General features: G+C 50.1%; 3 protein-coding genes across 3 annotated transcripts; all 3 read right to left on the bottom strand.

Moving 5' to 3' along the window:
- Nucleotides 1–407: 407 nt before the first annotated feature.
- KPRP (keratinocyte proline rich protein) lies at nucleotides 408–3,663 on the bottom strand. The gene is made up of 2 exons (XM_033093140.1): nucleotides 3,649–3,663; nucleotides 408–2,174 (listed from the first exon to the last, which is right to left on the bottom strand). The coding sequence occupies exon 2, from the start codon at nucleotides 2,144–2,146 to the stop codon at nucleotides 527–529; it is 1,620 nt and encodes a 539-aa protein (XP_032949031.1). The 5' UTR covers nucleotides 2,147–2,174; nucleotides 3,649–3,663; the 3' UTR covers nucleotides 408–526.
- Nucleotides 3,664–10,219: 6,556 nt separating this feature from the next.
- On the bottom strand, nucleotides 10,220–10,619 carry LOC117014283 (late cornified envelope protein 2A-like). Its single transcript, XM_033091979.1, has one exon. The coding sequence runs from the start codon at nucleotides 10,617–10,619 to the stop codon at nucleotides 10,284–10,286; it is 336 nt and encodes a 111-aa protein (XP_032947870.1). The 3' UTR covers nucleotides 10,220–10,283.
- An 8,287-nt stretch (nucleotides 10,620–18,906) lies between these two features.
- On the bottom strand, nucleotides 18,907–20,732 carry C22H1orf68 (chromosome 22 C1orf68 homolog). Its single transcript, XM_033093605.1, has 2 exons — nucleotides 20,679–20,732; nucleotides 18,907–19,922 (listed from the first exon to the last, which is right to left on the bottom strand). Exon 2 carries the CDS (start codon nucleotides 19,899–19,901, stop codon nucleotides 19,065–19,067), a length of 837 nt encoding a protein of 278 aa, XP_032949496.1. The 5' UTR covers nucleotides 19,902–19,922; nucleotides 20,679–20,732; the 3' UTR covers nucleotides 18,907–19,064.
- Between the last annotated feature and the right edge of the window lie 4,327 nt (nucleotides 20,733–25,059).

Below are 25,059 nucleotides of genomic sequence, written 5' to 3'. Positions count from 1 at the left end.
GACACCTGAAAAGTGAACGAATTCAAGAGATGTCGCAAGGCAGTTGCCATGTGGATGGTGTGGACGATGCAATGAGTTCTAGGAAGTCAGCCAGGCTTCTGTGGGTAGGAGCAAGCAGAGAAGGCTCCAAGGAAGAGGTCTTGAAAGATGGGTTGAGTTTCAGATGCTGGGAGGAGCGGAGAAGTGGTCTAGGAATGGGGGTGGAGAGAACGGAGGCTGGGAGGCAGGGACCTCTAAGGTATGTCCTAGGGAACACCCAAGCTGTGCCCTGGTGGCCTGACTGGTCTGGCTAGAACTGAGGACGTGTGCATGGGAGGAGTCAGACGAGAGGCGGGAGAGGTGTCTGAGACCCAGGTGTGGGGCCCCTGACGACAGGCAAAGGAGTTTGGACATCACCTCTGCTCAACATCCTTGGAGAGATGCAAACAAGAACCCAGAAATGGTGGCTGCCGGGAAAGCAAGGGCATTTTCAGGGCAGGATGCAGGCATGACATTTTCAGGGCAGGAGGCTTCAGACAGGCTTCTTTTAAAAATAGGCACTCTTTCTCCCAGCATAGGCTCCACCTTTCCCTCCAACACTGGTGCCTCCTTTAGCTCCATAACCTCCCAGACCCTGTGGCTCTGGAAACACATCACAAGGTGCGAAGCTAGCACCGTTCCCGCCGCACTGGTCATAACCGGCTGGGCCACAGCTGGGGGCCTCCGTGTCCAGGTGGTATGGACGCGACTCCTGACAGCCTAGGTCTCCTGAGCTTGGAATCGGGTTTGGGCCTGAGCACGGGCTGGGACAGCGCCGAGGCTGCACAGGGGGCTCCGGGCTTAGGCAGGGGGCTGGGAGGGGAATTGGCTCTGGATTCTGACGCGGCTCTGGGCGCTCACGGGGCTGCGGTTGTGGACGTGGCTCCTTCGACTCACGCTGCGCTGGGCAAGGACGCGGGGCTGGACTCGGTTCCGAAAGTTGCCGCGGTGGAGGACACCGGCGGGGCTCTGGGCTCGGGCATCGTTCTGGGCGTGGACACGGACGTGGGGCAGGAAGTGGATATCGTGGCAGTGACGGCTCTGGACACTGACCAAATCGCCGGGGTGGACATGGGTCTCCACATGGCCTCAGGTCCGGGCAGGAGGCACCACAGGGGGATCGTGGAGCACAGCTCTCGAAGCGGCGTCTGATGGGAGGAATCTGAACCGGACACCTCTGCGGAGGGACCTGCTTGGGGCAGCAGGGCGAGGAAATCTCGATTCGACACTTAGGTCCACTTCTCTGAGAGCAGCTTGAACCGGGGGCCCTAGAACAGCCGCTGTGATAGATGGGTTCGGAGCGGCGGGGCGGGGTGCAATAGTGCGAGCAGCCAGAAGAGCTTCTGGGCGGCTGGCAGCTGCTGTAGCGGGGCTCAGGGCGCCGCGGTGGGGAACAGCTGTGGTAGGCAGGCTGCAGCTGGCGAGGAGGGGGACATCTGCTGGTGCTCTGAGAGTGGCGCTGCTGCGTGGAGAAGCTCCCGTAAGAGCCCTGGGACTGGCACGGGGGTGCCTGAGTCCTAAAGGGAGCCCGGGACTGACGCTGGGGGGCACCGCCGCTGAAGGAGCCCTGATATTGGCACTGAGTGGAGAATCCTTGCTGAGTCTGGCAAGCTGGGGAACGTACTACATAAGTCTGGCGGGGTTGAGGGGCTGGACAGGGTACGTAGGTCTGGGCTGGGTGTTCCACATAGTAAGTTTCTGTATAACACATGGGAGCACAGTCTACATAACACGTCTGAACAGGGCCGGGGGCTGCACACTGCACGTAGCAAACCTCCGACTGGCACGGAGCCTGGCACAGAACCTGGCATGGAGCCTGGCACAGAGGCTGGCTCATCACCGGCATGGTCTGGGATTGGCACGGAGCCTGGCACTTCACCTTGGTGGTTTTAGACTTGGATGAGGCCTGGCATTTCACTGCCATGGTCTGAGACTGGCAGGGAGCCTGGCACGTCACCTGGGAGAATTGAACTGGGCACGGTGCAGGGCACTCCACAATTTGCATCTCACCAGGGGCTTGGACCACCACCGGGCTCCCTGCACAGGCAGATGGAGAGGGGTAGAAGGAAGAACCCTTCACACAGCACGGGGGCGGCGGGCAATACTGAATGTACTGCTGGTCACACATGGTTCCGATGCAGATGGGTGAGCACGACCTGAGGGCGGAAAATCAGGGTTAGGAGGGTGGGAATTGGGCAGGAGGGGCTGGGATCAAGCGGAAGACACCCTGCTTCTTCCCTGCCCTTTCCTCCCCCGCCCTCGACCTCCACCCGAGAGTCCTTACTGAGTTAGCTGGACCCAAGATTAGTCATCATTGCCCAGGAGACCTGCCTTGGATCTGCCAAACGACCCGACTGAGGTCCTGATCTGAGGTCGTGTCCACGGCACAGCCAGGGCTGCAAGTGTCTAGTCTCTCCTAGAGGGTGGGCACACGCGTATCCAGCACGCGTATGAGGGCGCTGATGACAAGACAATTCCCATCACTGGGGGTGGGGGGGAAGGTGGGGGGTGGTCCTCAGTGGTGGGAGGGTGCGCTACAGAAGGAGAGGAAACCCTGCTCCCAAGACTGTAGCCCAAAGGGGGGCCTCCACACCCACATTTACTGGCAACACACGTGTGTGCAAACATGTAAAACTGCACATATGGGCACAAGCACTCAGGCACCATCTGCACTCAAAGCATCCACTGGAAAGTAAAGGATCCAATCAGTTCTTTACCGGGCAGCTCAAGCCCAGCATAAGATGCTGGCTTCTCCACGTGCCATCACTTTAGGTGAATTTGTTTAAACAGGCTCTCGTGGACGTATGCAAAACACGCACATACAGAACACCAGCCTTGGAAAGTCTCAGGACCCACACAGCAACTTGCTCCTTCATCACCTCGAGCTTCAGAAAGGTTTTCTCTCCAGGGCCTCTGGGAGGCAGGGTGGACTAACCAAGTCCACCCAGAAAGAGGGGATAACCCAGAAAGTGCCAGCGCCCTAGTTGCGTGACTGGTATTCAGCCAGCCGTCAAGCCTGTGCCGCAGGAGCATTACAAATGTGACGTGGGAGGTGCGGGTACACTCTCCGACACCACACCCCATCAAGGAGACACAGAGGGCTCCCCGCACCATGACCGGCCCTCCCCACATCCGCCTGCTCATGTCCAGGCAGCTGAGTGACCAGCACAGCGAGGGGGCTGATTTGCTGCTCAGCTCAGCTCATCCAACAAAACACTTCTCGATAAAGCTCCTGAAATTCTGAAACTGCATCTCCTGAAAGGCAAAGCCTTCCGGTCTCCACTTAGAGAAAATATCTAAATGCATATGCCCTTGGGGATCGGAACCCTCCTCCGCCCAACTCTGTTCACACGGTGTAAATTACTAAGGCGTCTTTCCAGGGAGGGAGGTGCTGATGAGGAAAAATGGTCCTTGAGGAAGAGGCAGGGGCTGTCGCAGGCCAACACACTGATTTTGGTACCTCAGTTCTTCACAGACTCCACAGATGCTTGTCTCATGTCCCCGAAAAGTCCACCAGACTTTTCTCCTCTGGCTCCCATCTTTCCCCTCACAGTACCTCACCCCCATGATTCTAAGCCCCCGCTAAGCATCAGCTCCACTCCAATCCCAGGACCCAGCTCCCAGACTCACCTTGTTCGAGACAAGCAGTCATCTAGGCTGAGGCATCTGGACAGAGGGCTGTTTTTATATGAAGGGTTTGGGTCTGGCTTAGGCCATGAGACAACAGTTTGGCATCTGCCCGTCTCATCAGCTAGGCTGGCATTCCAGCATCCTGTCCCCTCCCTGTGTACTTGTCTTTGCAGTCACCTACGGAGTATGGGAGTGTCTCACCTCAGTGCCAAAGCTTTTGCAAAGCAATCTGCAAGGAGCAGATTCTGTGTCTTCCTCCTTTTGCACCCTGTCGGTTTCTTCTCCACACTTAGAAGATCTGGTGGTGGGGTTGACGAGTGGTGACAAAGTCATCTTTTCTCCTGGAAGGTAATTCCAGGCCCCTACCTTCTTCCTTGTCTGAGATTCTCACCAGGTAGATAGAAAAATGGGAAAGTTCCCCATCTGGAAGCCGTTAAAATCACCTCCAAGACAGGGGTAACTCTACAGAATGAAGGGACTCTTGGGTCAGAGCTGAGTCTAACATTCCAGGTTGGCTACCTACAGCTGTGTGATCTCTAGAGCGGATCGAAGGATTAATTTACTCATCAGCAAAATGGAGGTAATTAAATCTCCTTTGCCGAGTTATCGTGAGGGTCAGGGCAATTATTTTATATAAAGGCATCCAGTCAAAGATGACATTCAGAATATCCAGCGTCCACTCATTGTAACTGGACCAAGCAGCAGGTGCAGCTGGATGGACGGCTGCCAGCAGCATCCCAGTCCTGCAGGGGGCAACCTGAAGGCTTCACGGCAGGTGCAGCCAGCGAGTCATCCTTTAAGACAGCCCCATGGGCAGGACAGAGATAACGAACTGGCATCCTGTGAGCCAGATACGGTCAAGATGGGATCGTGTCTTATCTTGTACCTACATCATTATTACTTGTGTCATTTTGTAGGTAATCGTTAATACTGAGAAAGAGATTCTTCTTAAGATTACAGAGATCTAGCTTTCTTCTACCCCGTTTCCCCGAAAATAAGACCTAGCTGGACAGTTTGCTCTTTTGGAGCAAAAAGTAACATAAGACTTGGTATTATATTATATTTTTATATTATATCATATCATGTTGTATTATAAAGACCCAATCTTATAGTAAAATAAGACCAGGTCTTATATTAATGTTTGCTCCAAAAGTCGCCTTAGAGCTGATGGTCTGGCTGGGTCTTATTTCTGGGGAAACACGGTGAGATCCAGAGACCTGGCATAGGTCAGCCTACCTGATTGACACACCTGCCCCTCTTAGACAGAGCATATATTTTTATGTTCTATGGTTCTCCGTCATTCTTTACTGTACACACAATGCAATGCAAAAGATAAGCTTCCTTTTATTATTTTACCTGGGTTCTTGTTTTCCTTTGGTGAAATGAAAAGGGAAGTGAAATAATCCTTCCACCTAGATCATTTCACTCGCATTTGAAGCTGTCCAGTCCCTGGAGGCACTGAAGATTCTGACCCAGGTTGTGAGTAGAAACTGTAGATTTAGACAGATCTGGGTTGAATCTGAACCCCAGTACTTTCTAGTGAGGTGAAAGTGACTTAATCTCCAAGAGCTCAGATTCCTTATCTATAAAACAGAAAGAAGGAAAGGAAGGAGGAGGAAGAAGAGGAGGAGGAAGAAGAAAGAAGAAGAAGTAGAAAAGTCATAGGATCATTGCATGAATTCAATGAGATACCAAATCTAAAGTACTTAGCATTTAGTTAACCATTTAGCACTCTGGGCTTTCGTCTCCTCATAGGAAGATGGGAATGAAAATACTCCGCCAGGTTCTCAGTGTAGCTAAAATCAGATAATGGGTCTGAGAGTGCTTTGGGGTCCATGAACCTATGAAATCCCTCCCATGGGGAAGTCTGTCCAGATCAACCTCACTTTAGAGTCTGAATTCTGGATTCCATCACTCATTCCCAACGGGGCTCCAGATACCATTTCAAACTTGAGTAGCCCCAGAGACTTGCAGAATGTCGGCTCAACAAGGACCCCCAGGGATTATCTGGTCCCACTCTGTCACTCAATAGACGAGGACTCTGAAGCCCAGAGAGAGACAAACCTTCTGGAGACCAAAAGCTAACGACTGCCTTGGAGGTCTCAGATCCCAGGTAGCTCTAGTTCCAGAGGAGAACTCCTTCCACTACAGCAACGAAGTTGTTTTTCTGATCACACGATTTGCCAAGGTGCTCTGAACCTGGATAGCCTAGGGGCTTGGTGTTGGCTTAGAAGGTAGTCATGAAAGCAGCGAGCTGGGAGAGCTCCGAACGTAGATCAGCTGGCCTCACCAGAATGCAAATTATTAAATCCTAATGGCAATATCTCTCCTACTCATCTCTTGATAGCATGTGAACTTCTTGAAGGAGGACTCTCTATCTTATTTATCTTGGTATCTCTAGATTCCTGACTTCATATGAGTCTGTTGATTAAAGGATGGAGAGATGAGTGGAAGGATGGCAGAAGTTGGGCTTGGTTCACACACGTCTTAAACCACTGGAGAATGAGTTGATATTGTTCAATCCAGAGACCAGAGAGAGCTGCAACGCTTGTTACTTCCTGCTTCTTTCTTCTTATATAGAGAAGTGGAACGGGGGTGGGAGAAGAAAAGATCGCACAAGACAATGAGGCTAGGTATTACAGTTTTCAACAATGTGACTTTAGAGCCTTGTCACTAAGCCAAAAGTAACGCAGCATCTTACTCCCGATATTCTTCCTTTTTTGATGTGAATGGTCCTAAATTGGAAAGTGGTCCTTGGTTGAAGATGGAATTAGTGCTGAGATTATCTAAAGGCAGGGATAAACGCAGTGTATTGTTTTCTTTCTCCAGTGAGGTTTAAAACTTACAAAGGGCATTCCTTATTTGGACATGTCTTCAAACTAAATTGTTCCTTTAGGTAAGATTCAGTGTGGCCTTCTGAGCTACATTGTTTAAGGCTTTTTGCTTCTGTGCTTAATCAATTCAATGTGGCAAAAAAATAACTCATTATCCCCCTTTATAAAGCCTCCTCCCAAGGTCCCATTTCAGAGAATGGCCCATGCATACCATTTCTTAATCTAGAAACCTGGGAATCACCCTTGATCCTCCTTCTACCTTAGTCCGATATATAATCCCACACAATGTTCGCTCCACTTTATAATCGCTCTCAATCATATTCCATACTGCCCACCCCCATTACCCCTGCCATATCTTGTCTGCCTGGACTGGTGCAATAGTCTCCTCACTGTTTTCTCTGCCGCTTGTCTTTCCTTCTTCCATGTAACTTCCAAAATAGCCACAAGAGGTATCTTCAAACCCCCTCCCCCCTCAAAAGCTGGCCCCAGTCTTCTAGACCCCACACAACATCAAATGAAGCCAGACAGAGTGGTTTTCACTGTCCACCCAGGTCTTGATATTCAAAATGGCAGACCCTTGTAAATGTCTCCTCTTTCTGGAGTGGCCTTTCATCGCTTTTCCACGGGTGGAACTATTGTTCATCATTTGAGGCAACTCCAATGTGATTTCTTTTGTAATGTTCCCTGACTCCCCAAAACCATGACTCACTCCACGCGCTGGCTGTGTTTTCGACACACCCTGTCATGGGAGTTGTAATGTGTTCTCTGATTATTTACATTCCTGTCTGCCACGTGACCTAGGAGCTCCTCAAGGAAAAGAAGTCACAGTGTCCAAATCGTTGTATCCCAGAAATGGGCACTGGGCCAGAGCATAGCGTTTACGTCATCTTGGTGATTACATGATTTCGTTTTCATGCATGTAAACACACACACAGCCATGCGCGGGCACATGGAAGTCTAGCATTTGTATATCTTACACTGCGTTTTATGGGTCAGTTTGTTTCATTATCTATTGAAATATAATAAATGGATATATGATAATGGAAAGGCCGTATTGAAGCCCCATGCAGTAGCAAAGAAACAGAAGGTTTAGATAGATAAAAGATTAGATAGATAGATAGATAGATAGATAGATAGATAGATAGATAGATAGATAGATAGATAGATAGATAGACAGACAGACAGGTAGGTAGATAGATAGATAGATAGATAGATAGATAGATAGACAGACAGACAGGTAGGTAGATAGATAGATAGATAGATAGATAGATAGATAGATAGATAGATAGAGGTGCTAAAGGCAGTGGTTATCTCCAGAGACAGGTCATTCATTTTAGGAAAAGGTATAGATAGATGGGGAGATATATATATATATATATATATATATATATATATATATATATATATATATATATATATATCTCACACACATTATTCCTCTTGGGGATGTTTTTATGCTTCCTCTGTTAATAGTCATTCTCTCAAGCGCTCTATGTTAAATGGATAAGGTCTTAGTTCATGAAGTGGAGCTTATTAAATCCAGTTCACTCAACAAGTATTCACAGATCACCTATTCCTAGAAGGGGATTAGAACAGTCATCATGCATTCACTCAGCAAACACTCCCTGAGCACCTACAGGTACTCACAGCCTCTACCCTCGGGGGGCTTCCGTCTAACAAGGAAAACTTAGATCAGCAGACATCTGTCATGCTTGGGCAGGGCTGGTAGAGGTACCCACTGAGTGGGGGCACACAAAGAGGCACCCAAAGAAAGAAGAATCAGGAGGCACAGCCTTCCGCAGGCTTTGCCTTCTCACTTGGGAGAAAAAGCCACACACACGAACCAATGTGGGAGTGGGACCATGAGCCTCCACACATGAAACCGGGGGGTCCAGAGCACACAAAACAGCAAGTGTGTGGGGTAGAGTTACCAGGTTTAGCAAGTAAAAATATAGGATGCCCACTTGAATTTCAATTGCAGGGAGACGACAAATATATTGTAGTATACGTCTGCCTCATGGGGATGGAGCAATTAAAAAAGATATTTCTATACTAATACAGATTGAAGGAATGATGGCGATAACTGGTGATGCTGACTCGTTCATTCATTCATTCGCTATTGGGTATTTACGGTGCATAAAGCATTATGCTGCATCCTGGGGATACAATGAGAAGATAACCAAACAAATGCAGCCCCTGTTCTTAATCTTTGGTCGAGTGAAGAAGACAGACATTAATCAAAGCCAATGACACCGCTGCTTAGCACTTGGCAGGAGGGCTCCACCGAGCAATGTGAGCTGCCTAGGGGTGCCTCCCATGGGGGAGCTGACCTGGCCAGGGAGACTGGAAAAGGCTTTCCTGAAGAGACAGATCTGGGGCTGAGACCTGGGGATAAGTATGAGTACAGGAGTGGGAAGGTCATCGTGGGACGAGGGAACAGCACGTGCAAAGGGACAGCTCGGGGGACGGGAGGTTATACCGTGCACTCATAGAACTGAAAGCAGCCGGGGAAGCAGGAAGACGGGCCACCTGGTCTATATCCTGAGGTGGCTGGCAGGTATTTTGAGCAGACGTGTGACAGGATCAGACTCTGGGTGCGCCGTGAAGGATGGAGTTGGGGAGCTGGAGCAGAGGCAGGGTCATGGTGTGGACCCTGTTTGTCTTAACCCAGGAAATGGGTTGGTGGCCCTATACAGGAGTCGTGCACCAGCAGACACCATCAACGCTGTATCTTATTTAATCTCGAGAATTAGAGCCCACAGTTCGGAGGCTGAGTGCCCAGGGCATGGCAAGGTCTTTGGGGACACACAGGCCTGGTCTTATCTGTCACTCTCCCTCTTGCCGGCTGCTGCCAGGGCAGGCTGTTCACTCTCAGAGCCTTGGTTAGTTTCACCGCATATGAAATGTAAACAATATTAGCTTCGTAAGTTGTTATAAAGGCTAAGCCACGGACCCTCAGTCAGGGCAAGTATCATTGTCGTCATTATATTATGGCTATTGCTTAGCATTACAGCTGCTTTTGTTACATCAGGACGCTCACCTAATGGACAAGTCATCGTTTCTGAAGCAGTTTGCAATGAGCCCCATTAGTTGGAGAGTATAAGCCTGGTCATGTGACTTGAGAACTAATGAAAAGAGTAAGAGGCTGGGGCTTCACGCTCTGGTCTCAGCTCTCGGACAGATTCCCACGCGGCCTCTTCAAATCTCTGTACATTCACGTCTCTGGCGGTTGGTTGTGTTTTTCTTGCTTACTCACCAGAGATGTTATGAAAACGCGATCCATATTAGGACCCTTCTTCAAATGAACATAAGTGAGCAGGAGAGCCACTGCCTCTGTACACGTGCGACATTTGCAGTCCCCAACCCAGCGACTGACCAGAGGGGACACAGTCCCTTTCCCAGATTAGAGGACAAGGTCACCGAACTTGCTCTGGGTGTCTGTCCGGGGGGTTGTCTGAACAGGGCAGTGCACTCCCTGGTGTGTTTGGAACCTGAACTGGGCGACGCTGCCCAGAGAAGCACTGACCCACAGGGAGGGGTGCTGCGTACAACACATCACAGACAAGGAGGAGGGCTGCTGGAAGAAGAGACTTTATTTTTCCCACATTGGGATTTAGGGCCTGATGGGTCCACAGAGGGGTGAGCAGGCTGAGGGGTCAGGGAGGTGGCGGGGAGCCCTGGGGGAAGCCTTCAAGGCCCTCAAACGCCAGAGCAGAAGAAAGAGTGTGAGGGGAAGTTCAGCGGCCCGGTCCGTGACCCTTGGGTCCTTCCATTGCTGCTCCTAGGTGGGCAAGACCCAGCTCAGCAGCGGCCCCCAGAGCCGTGGCAGCAGCCGGAGCCCCCCGAGGGCTCAGAGTCACAGCATTCGGGGCTCTGGTGCCGGCGCCGGTGGAAGAGACGGGGCCTGTGGTGGTGGCTTAGGCAGCAGCCGCCACCCCCAGAGCTGGAGCCACAGCAGCCCCCAGAGCTACAGCAGCCCCCAGGGCTGGGGCCACAGCAGGAGGAGACTGGAGGGGGAAAAGGGGCTGGGCACTGGGGAGGGCACTTTGGGGGGCATTTCGGGGCGGGGCACGGAGGACACTTGGGAGGACACTTGGGAGGGGGCTGGCACTGCTGCTGGTTCTGCTGGCAGGACATGTCGGCGGAAGTTCAGTCAACCTGAGAGAAACAAACAAAAGAAATGAGCACAGTCTCTGGGATTCCTTCATGTTGTTTCCTTTCCTCTGGCTTCCACAGGAGCCTTCATTTCCTCGAAAACAAACCGTAACCAGTATCCCCTCTCCTCGTCTGCTTTGCTTCCGTTATGTGCATTCACCATCTCCCTACACGGGCTCCAAAGTCAGCCCCCAGAAGCCTTCTTGTCCCCAAAGGACACAAAACAATGCACTGATTTTCTGGCCCATACTCTCAAGGACATCAGAAGGACAGGACATACCCAAGAACCTCCGGTTTCCAAAGAATAGATTAGAAGGTGATGACACTGAGACCGAAAAGCTCTGCAAGCAGCAGGATGCTTCCCATCCCTCACCCGCCAGGGCCAGGGACTCCCTCCTCAGCCCCTTCCTTCTCTGCGCCCCCCGCCCCCCACAGTCCCTGCCCGGCCTCCTTTGCAAGCCCTCACCTGGTCAGAGGAGCAGGCAGGAGCCGTCGCTGTCAGGGCTGGGGACTGAGCAGCCCAGGGCTGGAACCCTTTTATCCTGGACCTGGTGCCTCCCGGCAGTGAGACACGGCCAGTGCATGCAGAGCAGGGGCTTTCCCAACCTGGGATGAGGTGAGTGTCCTCACACTCAAGCCCCAGGGCTCCAGGATGTCCCTGCTCAGGGCCACGCGGAATGCCAGAAGGAAGAACCTGCCCCGGTGTCCGCTGCCCAGGCCCGCAGCCGGCCAGCCATTCCACCTGCATGCATTCACTCTTTCATGAACTCTTGAGCCCAGAATTTTGCAAGGTCGTAGTGACACAAAGATGATGCAGGTTGCTTTTAGGGGCTGACGGTCTTGGAGGGTGACTTGGTGAGCGATGGACTGTGTGTGATGTGCCACGTGAGCTTGACCTTTCGTTCCCGTTGCTCATAGCTCTGCCCTCAGTGCAGTCTCGTGGTTTTTCTATGTGTCTGGCTACCCTCGGAACGCTGTGAAAGCTGTACATGGTCCCTACATCTCCGGATGGCCTGTGTGGTCCAGTGTCTGGCACAATAAACTTAGGATGAAGATGCAACACCAGGAAAGAGGAAGGCAGATGAGACACTTTTGAGACATGGAGGCAAACTTGGGCAGGTGCACGTCAGCCTGCTGGCTTCCAAAACCCCTTCCACTACGACTGGGTGTTAGTTCCTAGAAGCTATTACTTGAGAGCCCAGTTCTAAGGGAATGAGATCAGGTGGGCAGAATATGGACCTGGAAAAATCTACAGGGGGCAGGGAAGGCTTTGAGGAATGTGACCCACAGGGGGACTGTCCCCCCATCAGAGAGAACAGGGAACTGGAGATGTGAAGGAGCTTGGACCTCCCAGCAGATGTTTTGCTTAAGGTTGAAGGTGAGGACTGGAAGAGCCTATGAATTAGAACAGCTGTGTGACTGAGCTGTCATACTCTACAGGGAGCTACTTACAGAGAAGAGAAATAAAATAGACGCACGTGGATGTCTTTACGTTGACATTATTTAAACATCTGCTAATCAGCAAACACAGGGTCAGACTGCTGTGAATAAGGAATTATCACTAATTTTAATGAGCTCACATCGAAGTTGGGGCATGTTTTTAGAGACTAGAGAAATCCTCGGATGAGGTTTGCCAGGGTTTGAGTCATACATGGAAGGGCGCCACCTAACACACACCGGGTTGATTCCTGGGTAATTAAATAACCAATTGAAGATGAGCAAGTGGAGAAGGGTGGCTACAGGAGAGACCACGCTGAGAAACAGAGACACACAGTGGAAGACAGAACTGGGCCCAGAATCGTGGGGCGATTCCAACTTTTCATCGGTAAGCAACGGAGATGGAAACATGTCGGAGTCTAAGAAAGAACGTTGAGATACCTAGCTTGAAACATCACGAGGAACCCGTGGACATGGAATTTCAAAAAAGAAAAAGGTGCCCATATTGTCAAACGGTATAGATGGCTTCCATTAGGTTGGGCAAGTTTAAAAGCATTGGTGACTTTGGAAATAGTCGTTTTAATGGGGAGGGCTGAAATAACTTATAATAACTTTGGAAAGGAGTAGTATAGAAAAGGCAGAGATCACTTTTTCAGGAAGTGTAAGAAATCCATGAGGAACGAAGTAGGAAACAAATAGAATGAAGATGCCACTGTTTTAATCCCTTGCAGTCGAAATAAGGTCATGATGCCAAATTGGCTATGAGACGTGTGGTGTGTTGATTCAAAGAGCTCTAGCAGCTCCAAGAGGGGAGACTTGGATTCGCGTTAAAAATGGTTTGTTCAGAAGCCAATGATAATGAATGAAAGTGGTGATGACACTGACCCTCATCGTACCTCCTGTCAAGATAGGCTAGAGCTGACATTGGAGGAACAAAGGACTGAGAGAAAAGAGGGCACTGACTAAAGATGAATAGGAGATGTTTCAGAGTATTCGCTGAAAAGAAGTTTTGGAGTCAAAGAGACGTAAGATGGCATCTCTACTATTCTGTGGGTAAGCTGTGCCATCTTAAGCAAGTTGTATTTTCTGAGCCATAACTTCATTGTCTGCAAAACAGTGATGGCAGTACTTCTTATTTGTAAGCAAAAAAATGAGACATTGCCTACGAGGCACTGGACATAGTAGCACCTGGGTAGCTGGACGTCACGGAGGGGTAGCTACTTCCCCAATGACTACTCCTACGATTATGTCACATGTTTTGGTATCTTAATAGGCGTTATTCTGCCTAGCATGATTTTCTTGTCGCAGAGTGGAACTGATATTCCGGAAGTTTTGTTGTCCTATTTTCCTTGTTGGACTCCACTGAGGCCAACAGGTGGAGACTCCTGGAGATAAAGATGAAGAATGAGGGGTAGGTGTGTCTCATTCGATACCAGTTCCTAAACCCGTTCTGTGTACACAGTATTGAACTAGGTAACAGGGAGACTTGCAAACCACCCTTATCTTCCAAGATAGTCTTATAAAAAATGACCAACTAACAACAAGCAAGCTCTCCTCTCACTGTACCATGGGGCAGACAGAGACTGCCAGAGGCAAGCTTATTCTCGGTGAATCCAAGGTGTGAATCTCTGAAGGCAGAGTCTGAGCAGCGCAGGTGAGCAGAGGCGGAGATGTGAAGGGTGGACGCAGAGATGTAGAGACCTCTACTGAGAGCCACAAGGTGTTAAGAGGGAGACATAGAGATGTGCAAAGTAAGAGGTCTCCGGACTCCTTCTATGTAATTAGCTGAATAATAATATGAAAATAACGGGGAAGAGGTGGTGACGTGGGGTAATTATAATTAAGGGAGCTACGATTCTTTGCATGTAATGGGAAACTAAAGGACCACATATTATTCTCTAATTGAATTAATGATTCTTAGTGCTGTGGGCATTCAGAGAAGGAAATTATTCTTATGGGCTAAACCCATTAGACTTCTCTTTATGAGAATTATAATGAATGAAAATCGCAATAGGATTGGTGTCAATGGTGGTTGAATAGCCCATATGGACTCAACCAAGGCGCACACGACGTAAAATGAATATATAGTAACCTGGATAGTTGCCATTATTTCTTAGAGTGATAAGGATTCATGTCCTCCACAAACGTGTTTATTTGCTAAACTCACAATGAAAAGAGAAGAGTTCTTTTAATAGTTCCTAGTTTCTACAGGGCGCCTGGTCCAGTAGGTTAAGATGGCGTCCCAGCAGAATGTCGCTGTGAGTTGAACACGAGGGCCGGCCACGCGCGTCTCTCAGAATATTAATCAGTGTCGGTCTTTCTCATCCATTTGGTGCTGTACATACTACTCCGCCCCCTCTTGCCTCCGTGGCCAGCCCACTCCAACACCCACCTGTCTCACAGCGGCCTTGAGAATCAAGTCATCAACAACCATCAGCTGGGTGGAGAGGCTGACACCAATGACAAGGAATGACATCTGATTGTGACATTTTCCCAGCCACCTTCGGTGTGAGGACCTGGCCTATATTCCCTCCTTGTCAAGCCCTGAGTCCAGGAGAGAGGCTGTCATCTTACCTGGTTGCCCTACTCCCTAGACCTGAAAAAGCATTGTGACTGGTTATCCATCATACCATACCACTATCTCGTGTTCGGTTTCTTGGAAAGAACTTTGAGGAAGATTCAATGTATTGCAAGTCCAGACTGTCAGAGACAGAAAAGGTCCTTAGTCGTGCTCTCACCCCCTGTCTTCATTTTATAGAGGAGGAAACTGAGGCTCAAAGAGGTGGTTTATTCACTGTTACAGAAAGGATTGTGGCAGAGCTGGGATACGAGCACAGGTGGGAGAAGCTCGGGGACAACACTAATTTGTAATATCAAGTTACACATTTTCATCATTGTATCCATAAGGAAAACCTCCTTTCATGGCCTTGTATGTTAGAACTATAAAATTCCAAGCCACGAGAATCCCGTAATACTTTTCATCTGATACGATTGTCACTCTCTTACTCTCTAAGTTGCCTTTCAGATTTACTGACAAAACCCCTCCAACCAGGAACAGGAAAGTGGCCTACCATATTGTGGACCTACTATGTGCTAGGTACAGGCAGTTTTAGTAGACACGATCCCTCTGAGTGGAGAGATCATGCAACTTGTCTGAAGTCATAGGGTCAGGAAATGGCCCTGTCTGACTCCGGTCCATTTCCTGGCCCCCCCATCTCACCATAACACTGGCTGTTACCCTCTTTCCCCCCAGTATCTGCCAGGTAGTTCAGACAAGTCACCTCATTGCTCAGATATGAGAAGCGTCACATGTACAGTGACTAGCACGGTGCCCAGCACATAGTAGGCCCTCAAGAAATAAAGGGCAATTCCCTCTGTCCTTCCTGGTAGGTGTCAAGGATAGATCTGAGTCATTTTTCTCATGGATGTTTAATAACATTGGCTATACATTCATAGACAACATATGTGTTATATAAGATATAAAAATTTAGATGTATATGACTATATTTTTATTTATTAATTTTGAGAAATGTTATGAAGTCTGTGTTTCCCCAAAAATAAGACCTAGCCGGACAGTCAGCTCTAATGCGTCTTTTGGAGCAAAAATTAATATAAGAGGTCTTATTAATATAAGAGGTCTTATATTAATTTTTGCTCCAAAAGACGCATTAGAGCTGACTGTCCGGCTAGGTCTTATTTTTGGGGAAACACAGTATCTCTATGCATTAAGCTTGCTTTGTCAGTAATTTTTACATAGGTATTTATTTTCCTGACAGAGAAAACATCATTGGAAAATATCCCACACTGGGAAGTGGGGTTCAGATTCCACTCAGTAGATTTTCCTATTCTAGAACAATTGTGCAGAAACAGACTCATACTAGATCCCAGGGGAGCTGCATCTCAGCCTCCCAGGGGTTGGGTTCTACGTTCCAGACTTGCCATTCTCTTTAAATCATTCATAGTAAATTCTCTATAAATACTGTAGAGAGACCAGGAGTCAGGAAATGTGGATTGTTTTACATAAGAAATGATGCATTCGTTTTTTAAGTTATGAAAGCCAGGCTAGACTGGTAGAACTTTTGATTAACCTGAAACGGAGTATTCGGCAGGCCACTTTCTACCATTATTTTAGAGACTGGAGCGTCAGAATTGTGCAGTGTGAGGGTGCCTCTCCTGGCCGGCAGAGGTCACCTGATGTTGGCACTTCAAGGCTCCCTAATCAGAGTACGGCCCAAGCTGTCACGTCATAGCTCTGTAAACTAGACCCAGAGACAAGGAGTTATCAGGTTGGTGCAAACGTAATTGCGGCTTAAGAGGTTAACAATTGCAAAACCCACAATTACGTTTGCACCAACCTAATGCACAGGACAGGGCGAGGAGAGAACCAGGTCAACAAAGGCCACTGGGCAATTATTCCTTAGATGCTCTAAAAATAGGAATTTCTTTCTGCAGAGAAAAGCAGACTTTACTAGGTTTCACCCGCCTCCTGGGCACCTTGCAGGGGCTCCCTTTGTCTGCGAGGACACCCGTGCCAACGCCATCCATAGCAGGACCCGCCGGCCCTCCTGCTCCTTCTGCCTCATCTTTCACTCTCTCCCATCCATTCCCAACTCTGTCAGGCTCGCTCCTCCCTCAGAACCCTGTCCCCGCTCCTGCTTCTGCCTGGAGAAGTTCCCCCCACTTCTCCACAGTGAACTCGCGCTCAACTTTGGCATCAAGCTGTACTTTCTCCGAGAAGTCTTGTCTGATCTCCCTGACCAGGTGACATTTGCACATACGGGTTATCAGGGCACCTGGCACCTCTCCTTCAGAGCTCTGGTCGCAGATGCATCTTGACATTTGTTTACTGGATTATTCGATCATTTATTCTCCCTCCCTGCTGTAAACTCCAATGTAGTAGAGATGGAGCCTGGAACAAAACTCCATGAATGAATGAAAGTCAGACATAAAAGTTGCTTCTCGACCTTCCAAACTGGACAAGTTCATGAGGGCTTCTCGAGCCCTGGTCTCAGGCTGCTCTCCTAGAGCCGGTGCGATCCCTTCCCTCTTAACACCCTCAGACAAGATCAGTGCAGAGGGCTGGAGAGAGAGTTATAATAGCTGGAGGAAGCAGAGAGGTTCTCCTTTGTGGATCAATCCCTCTGGAATGGAGAATCCCAGGTTCTGGTAAAGAGTAGACAGAACGAGCACAGGAGTCGGAGAAACTCAGGCTGCACAACCAGGACCTGAGTCAGGTGGGGGAGGGGGCAGGGGAGAAAGAGGTAAAAGAAGGCACGGTGTCTGGATGTTCGACAGCATTTGGGGGCATTTCGTGCAAGGCTCCTGAGCAGCTGTGGGCTCTGGGAGAATTGAAGACGAGAGAAAATGGGGTATTTAGAAGTATGTTATGAACTGGATTCCCCACAATATTTTCTGATACATCAGTGCTGGGCTGGACTTCTGGGATGCGTTCTCTGTAGAAACTCGACCTCTTCCGGGATTGTTTCGCTCTGTCTGGCTTATGTATAAGCAATTCTTAGGCAAGGATCTGATGGATACCGTCCAAACTCAGTGCGGTCCTCCCTGGACAAAGGTGTGGAGTTGGGCGCCGATAAACTGTTGGAGCTGGATAAACTTCATGTTTATCCACGCATGTCTGTACTACTAACATTTCTAAATAGCTTGTGCTACGTATCTAACTTCAAAAAATAAATATAAAAACCGTTATAGGTGCATGTTAATTGCAGAACAAGATACCTACATCTCAGGTATCATTTGATACGACAGACGAAATCATGGTTCTGGGAAAGGCTGTCCCCAGCTCTGAGTTGGGGCCCAGTGACTGGGCTGCAAGTTGATGGGGCTGGACTGGATGGAGGGACGGAGTCTGATTTGTGGAGCAGCAGGTGATAAAGACCGTCAACGGCAGCCTGGCCGTCGAGATGCGTTTCTGTGCGTGTCCCCAGGGTGACTCAACAGAGCTGGCTGAGGAGCAAACTCGAGACTCCCCGCTCCTGTTCACCCCTCCTTTATGCATTTGCCAAACGTTTTGTCTCCTGTGCACACCCCAGGTCTTGCAGGGTGGCTTTGCCCAGCAGTTGTCTAGCTATATTTTGAATGCGTGTGTTTACAGTCTGGTTATAAAAATTCAGCCCCAAGCCTCCAGAGTTAGCAAAACAATGGAGAAGGATGTGCTACTGGAGAAGGGTGACTTTGTCCCCTGAGGCCCCCGTTCTCTTGGCGATCTCTCCCTCACTGCCAGGGCCAACCTGCGGAATGTCTACCTGCCTCAGGGAGCCCCACCCTCTTCCCTTGGGCCTTTGCCCCATGGTCTCAGGAGGGCAAGCCTGTCCGATGAGAAAGTGTAACCCGTAAGCCACCACGGGGCCCAGCCACCCGTACAGCGGGCAGGACCATCGTCCAGAGGTCCTCCCGAGAAGATCAGACCTCACACTCCCTTCCGCCTCCAGGAAGATGAACTCTGAGTTTACACGCCGGGAACATGCTACCATGAGGACCTCGGCATGGCTAAACCCTCTTCTCAGACTCAGCAGAGGGAAGGCAAGAGCCACCCCCCAACCCCTAGATCTGCAGCCTCGGGTCCTGCTAACTGCTTAGGGGACTTTATTGGCTGTGTTCTAGAATGAACGCACAGGGGTCCCAGGCTGGGGTTGCACCAGCTCCATCTTCTTGGTCATATCCACCCCGATCTTTCCTGTGGCTGAAAAGCAAGAGTCAGAGAGGCAAGCAGAAGAGTTTCCCGATGGAAAAGCATAAACGTGCAGTGCATGAACAGACAAGAAGTCACTGAGTTGCATTCGAAGCTTTATTCTTGCCAAAGTTTGGGGGTTGCGCTAACTTTGGCAGGTGGCCTTGAGAAAGAAGCAAGGCGCAGGGGTGAAGCGATGAGGGGCCGTATTACTGGGACACAGGGGAGGGGGCCAGGGGCCTGCGAAGCTCTGGGAGGGGGAGCAGACGGTGCATTTGGGAGGCAGCAGAGTTGTTCTGTGTTTAACAGCAGCAGTCGTCCTCCTCCTCGCAGCAGTTGTCACAGCACGCGGGGCCTCGGGACCTCATGGGAATAATGCCCAAACAGCAGCACTCGGAACAGCAGCCCCCAGAGCTGCAGCACCCGCTGTCCTCGCAGCAGCCGGATGACCCTGTGTTGCAGTTCTGGGGCCGCTGCACCCAGCGTCTCAGGGGACTCACCCCGAAGGTCCGGGGAGCCAAGCAGCTATAGCTGGTGGAACAGGGAGCCGAGCACGGATCAGGGACACAGCACTGGCCGGCTGAGCCACTTGCAGCACCCTGAACATAGTAGGTCTGGTACGAAGAAGGGTACTGGACGTAGTACATCGGGGTCTGGCACGGAGCTGGGCACTTCACATACGTCTGGCACGGAGCGGCACATTTCACGTAGGACGTCTGGCACGGAGCTGGGCACTTCACATACGTCTGGCACGGAGCGGCACATTTCACAAGGGTTTGCGTTGGGCACGGAGCTGCACATTTCACGAGGGTTTGCGTTGGGCACGGAGCTGCACATTTCACGAGGGTTTGAGGTGGGCACGGAGCTGGGCATTTCACGCAGGTTTGCGGTGGGCACGGAGCTGGGCATTTCACGCAGGTTTGCGGTGGGCACGGAGCTGCGCATTTCACGTAGGTCGTTTGGCATGGAGCTGGGCACGTCACATACGTCTGGCAAGGAGCTGTGTATTTCACGAAGGTTTGAGGTGGGCACGGAGCTGGGCATTTCACAGCGGTAACGTTGGCACTTGCCACAGGCCCCAATCCCGAACCTTTCACGCAGGACGGAGGGAACTGCACCAGTTTCTGCTGGTCACACATCTTTCTGTGGCTTTGCAAAATCTGAAAAGAAAGATTTCATCAGAACTAGGAAGATTTCCAGGGATGCAGTCAGCATTCCCTTTGCGTAGAGGGGCCCTCCCAGAAGGTCCTAGGCAGCCAGAAGCTGTACACCTGACAAGAAGATCGACTCAGAGCCATGAATCCTAGGCTCAGCTCTTGCGCCTTTACCTGGCTGTGTGGCTTTGGACAAATCACTGCTCACCTCTGGGCTTCAGTTTCCACAATGAAAAATGAAGGGCTGGAAAGAGTGATGTCAGCGTTTCTACTCAAACCTCTAAGCGTCCCCTCTCCTTACTCACTTCAGTGTCTGCCTTGTGAATTCTCCTTGGAAAATTGTTTCCCACCTTGCCACCAGGCTTTCCTCCGTCCTTCCCAGCCAGGCACACCCAGGGCTGGCAAATCCATGTCGATAGACCTGAGCCAATACCAGTCTCAAGCTGAGCCCGGCAGGGCCAAATCTGAGGAAGTGTCACCAATTGCCTTTTGGATCAGCTAGACTATCACTGTACCTCACTCACGGACCCAGGAGAGGGCTGCACGACTGCATTCAGAGAGAGAAGGCGGCGACCTAGGCCTTTGAAAACCTACTCTCCTGCAGACCTGATGGCTCAGCTCGCACCTCTCCTCTCCGCCGGTGCTCCAGCTGTTGCCATCGGGCTCCTTCAGCGGCTGTCCTCAGTGTCTACCTCATGCCCTGGTTCTCCACGCCAATATCCCCAAGGCTCTCTTTCATGCTACCCAGGCATAGAGACTTACCCTCTTGGTGACAGGAGCAAGACTGGAAGAAGCCAGTGATCTGAGCAACCAGCAGTCAGGCAGACCTTTTATAGGGCAAAAAGGGCAGCAGTGAGGCAATTTAATGGCATCTGAATGAAGCAGCAGACATCACGAGGACAAGGGCTGGCATTGCATTGGCGAGATTCCTCCCCAGTGTGCCGGGATCTACCAGTCACAGACAGGGCGTGTCTCTGCTTGGCACTGAATTTTCCCAAACACGAGATAAAGGACTCCTGTGGCCTTCTTCATGAAACAAGTCTGTCTTCTTTTTCTAGAATTTGGGAGAGATGCCTATGAGATCTGTCCCGATGAAGCTGTTTCCAGGTCACCTGAGTGTTCGAGGACTTCCACTGGGCCAAAAGTGACGCTGCCTGTCCCCAGCCTAAATGGTGTGTTCTTTCTGAGGGCCTCCATGGTGGCTCCTCCTGGTCTGGGTTGCGGGACACGAAAAGTTTGGCTCAGTGGTCTCTGCCTCAATATGGCAGCAAAGACCTCAAGAAATGGTTTGTTGCAGGGACTGGCAGGTTATTCTAAGCTTATTTAGGAAATCAGGGCAAGTGCTGGATGATCCTAGGCCCCAGGCTCTATGTCTAGGCTGTCTGTTCTCGTGTCCTGTGACCTCCCCATTCTCACTTTCCTGGGCCTCACTACCATGCCTAGAGCCCCAAGAACTCAGCACAGGAGGAAATCCAGCCAAATGAACCTGCGTGGTAACAACAGTAGTGGAATCTAACATTTAATTGAATGCTTTTGATGTGCCAAGCAGTTGATGAGGCACCTGTGGTCCTTACAGACGGTCCTGTCACTGAGGCCCTGAAAGATTAAGGAAGTGGCCCACTGTCCCAGAGCAAGCAAGTAGAGAAGCTAGAATTCCAGTGCAGTCAGTCTGCTTTCGTCACTACAATACGCTGCCTTTTATTTCTGGCTAAGCGTCGACCCTTGATCTCTGTGTGCTGTCCTTTCCGCAGTGCAGTGTGGACAGGGAGAGAGCGGGGAGTAAGCTGCGTCGAGCACTTCCTGTGTACTGAATACTCTCCTACTTCTTACCTGTGTACCTCTTTGATCTTCACAGTAACCCTGGGAGGTAGGCTAGTTAGCCCTATTTTTACAGAAAAGGAAACTGAGACCCAAAGGCCTAACTAGCTCACCAGGGCCATCCCATTGGTAGGCAGTGGAGTATCATTTGAACCCAAGCTTGTGTAGTTTCAGGGCCCACGCTCTCCCCACTGAGCACGCTGGGTTGCCCAAGGCAGACGGTTATCTTGATCCTGAGCCTAGCACAGGTTCCAAGCAGCCTCTCCCTCGATCAGCCAGTCCAGGCCCCACCATGGCCCCTGGGGCTCTCAGGTCCATGATGGATCCCCCAATTCTCCAGGACCCATAAGCCTTAAGGCTCCCAAACTTCCTAAATTAAAACTCCCACAACACAAATCCCCACGCCTTCACAGATACTTCCCACGCCCAGCCAGGTCTTACGAGGTCTGCCCCAGAACAATTGGGAGGAGGTGGGAAGGGAAGATTCTGCCCCAGGATTGCAGTTTTCTGCTTCTTCCCGCCAGTTTTGCCTCTGGGGGCTTCTCACACTCCATAGCTTCCTCTGTGAAGCCCCTCTCACCCAGGGGATGGTGTAAGTGGGGAGAAATGAGGTTTTAGGACATTCCATGACCTAAGTGTCCCACCTCCGTGGGTTCCCAAGCCTGATCTTTTTATGGAGGAAAAGGAAAAGGGACGGCCTTTTATTGGGGCCAGACTCTTCATAGTGTAGCCCATCAAATTTAGTCCCCATGATAATGTCTCAAAGAAATAAGTAAACAAGCAAACAAACATGCCCCAGCTCATGAGGCTGGAAGTGGTAAATTCAGAATCTGAACTCAAGTATAAGCGACCTCAAATTTTACTGTTTTTCCACCACAGCAGGCTGCTTCTAGTGTGAAAATCCATGAAGTTTAGGGATTTCAGCACCTAACAGACACAGTTAAGAAGCCCACGGCCGTACAGGTTGGCTAGGCCAGCCTCACTTTGATTATTAACATCGATCAATAATATTATATAATTTTCAAGCATACAAGATTATAATTCAACATCTGTGTATTCTAATGTGTGCTCCTCATCCAAAGTCTAGTCTCCTGCTGCCACCATATATCTGACCCCCTTTACATACTTCGTTTTTCCCCGCCCCTCTATCCTTCTGGTAACCACCATTCTGCTGTCTGTATCTATGAGTTTCTTTTTGTTTGTTTTGTTAAGATTGGTACTTTTTGTTTTACGTCCCACAGATGAGCGAAGTAATATGGTTTTTGTCCTTTTCCATCTGACTTATTTTACTTAGATGAATACTCTCAGGATTTGTCCATGGTATCGCAAATGGCAATACTTCATCTTTTTTATGGCTGAGTAGTATTCCATATATATTAGCATATATTAGCATATATATATTAGTACGTATATATTAGCATATTTTTATCCAATCATCCATCGATGGCTCTTCCACTCTAAAATTAAGAGTTAGGTGAGGCCCCTTCTGGGATAGTCTATGATTGTAGGGGCCTGTTCTACAAAGGAAATGTATATTGTCCCATTCTAGCTGTCCATGGAGTTGTGCCCACTAGACCAAAATTCCATGTGTTCAAAACTAGACACGTTCACTGTGTATCTATCACCTGGCTCTGGCATGGGACGTGGGGACCACTGACTAGAGAAATATATGAATGAATGAGCGAATGAACGAATCAAGGTGCTTTACACTGGCCTAGACCACCAGCCTCCTTCCTCCATGTGGTGAGAGCTCAGCCTGCCATTAGCCAAACTGTTCTGTGCTGTCTGCGAGCTCTGATTGGCTTACTTCCTGCTCTGTGGAATCCGGCTCTCACTAATGGGTTTGACATCTTCAGGCAACACGAACATCCCTGGTGAGATATGCTGCTTCCATGCGCCCCAGAAACAGGTGGGTGGGTTGTGCCCCACCCATTTTATAGGGAAGGCCAGGCATGGAGAAATCAGATGACGGGCGTCAGGATGAGTCAGAGGGTTGTCTTCAAAAGACCCCATCTTTCTCTTTGGACACAAGCTCGTACAATCAGAGACTCGTGGACTCATACAATAGTTACTAGTCCAGTGGACTCCTGGGGTGGTAGGTGCAGAGGATCAAGAATTCACAGGATCACAGATTCAGAATCCTGGCATCTCTGAGGTGGCAGGGACTGACACTTGTCATCCGTCTGGCCCCTGCGTGCAGATAGGTGAATACCTGAGTCATCTGGCCTCGTGGGCTGTTCTTAGGAAGATCTTCTGGTCTTTAGAAGTTCTGTGCATTCCCTCTGGATAGCTCATTTCAGGACTTACTACCATCGGGATAGTCGGGAAGTATATACGAGATCATCTCTAAGGTCCCTTTTAGCACCAGTATCTATAAATCCTGATATTTGTTACAGGTTTGAGGCTATGCCCGAGTGTCCGAACGAAACCAAGGTTTTAACTCAGTGGCATCCGCAGCCCCAACCAGGGGACCAGAGCGGGAGGTGCCCAAGTTGACAGGTTGCTCTCTGAGGGCAGAGCCTGTCATCCTGGGAACTCTCCTTGACCAGGGCCTAGAGGTGCTCTGAGGACAAAATCCAGGTCCGTCTTTTTTTTGTGAAAGAAGAAGTGGGAGGAAGTGAGAAGCCACACACCCAGGAAACGGAGGACACAGGAACATTGAATCCCGTGAGAAGTCTCACTTCCGTGTCTGACACTAGAAGGTGGTACAGAGGTCCCTCCCTCAGAGCCCATGTCTGTGCGTGTCTCTGATCTAGCTCAGCTCTGAGATTTGCCCCAGCTCCCCTGCACCACTATTCCAGGGACAATCGGGGTTCCTCCTAGATCATCGGGACACTATGGTAGAACACAGAATGGACAGCTGGCAAGGACCTTTACAAGCATAGAGCTCAGCCCCCTCCATTGTAACTGAGGCGCACAGAGGCGGGAGGAAACTTGCTCAAGGCCACACAGCCAGGTAGGAGCAGACTCTAGGCAGGAATTTCGGAAGCTCATCCAGGGCATATTCCATTACAACACAGGGTCACGGGACTGGCTTGCTAGGGAGCGCCCTCACCTGGCCACCTCCATGCCTCCCTCCCCACCACCCCACCCCACCATGCCTACCGCGAGAGGAGCCAACAGAAGTCCTCTAGGGGGCATCCATCCTCTGTGGAGTGGAGAGCGTTTTTCAATGGACTCCCACGTGTGCACATGGGGGTCATCGAAACATGAGAACCCCAGCCCTGCCTGGCTCAGAGTCCCATGGGCTGTGTCGGGGCCAGGGATACAGGACGAAGCAGCACCAGGACGCTCTTGGATGTAGAAGCCAGGGGACATCGTTACC

The sequence above is a fragment of the Rhinolophus ferrumequinum genome, chromosome 22 (genome assembly GCF_004115265.2).
Source record: "Rhinolophus ferrumequinum isolate MPI-CBG mRhiFer1 chromosome 22, mRhiFer1_v1.p, whole genome shotgun sequence".
NCBI lineage: Eukaryota > Metazoa > Chordata > Mammalia > Chiroptera > Rhinolophidae > Rhinolophus > Rhinolophus ferrumequinum.
The sequence above is the reverse complement of the archived record's forward strand: the minus strand, read 5'-3'. Positions and strand labels throughout refer to the sequence as shown.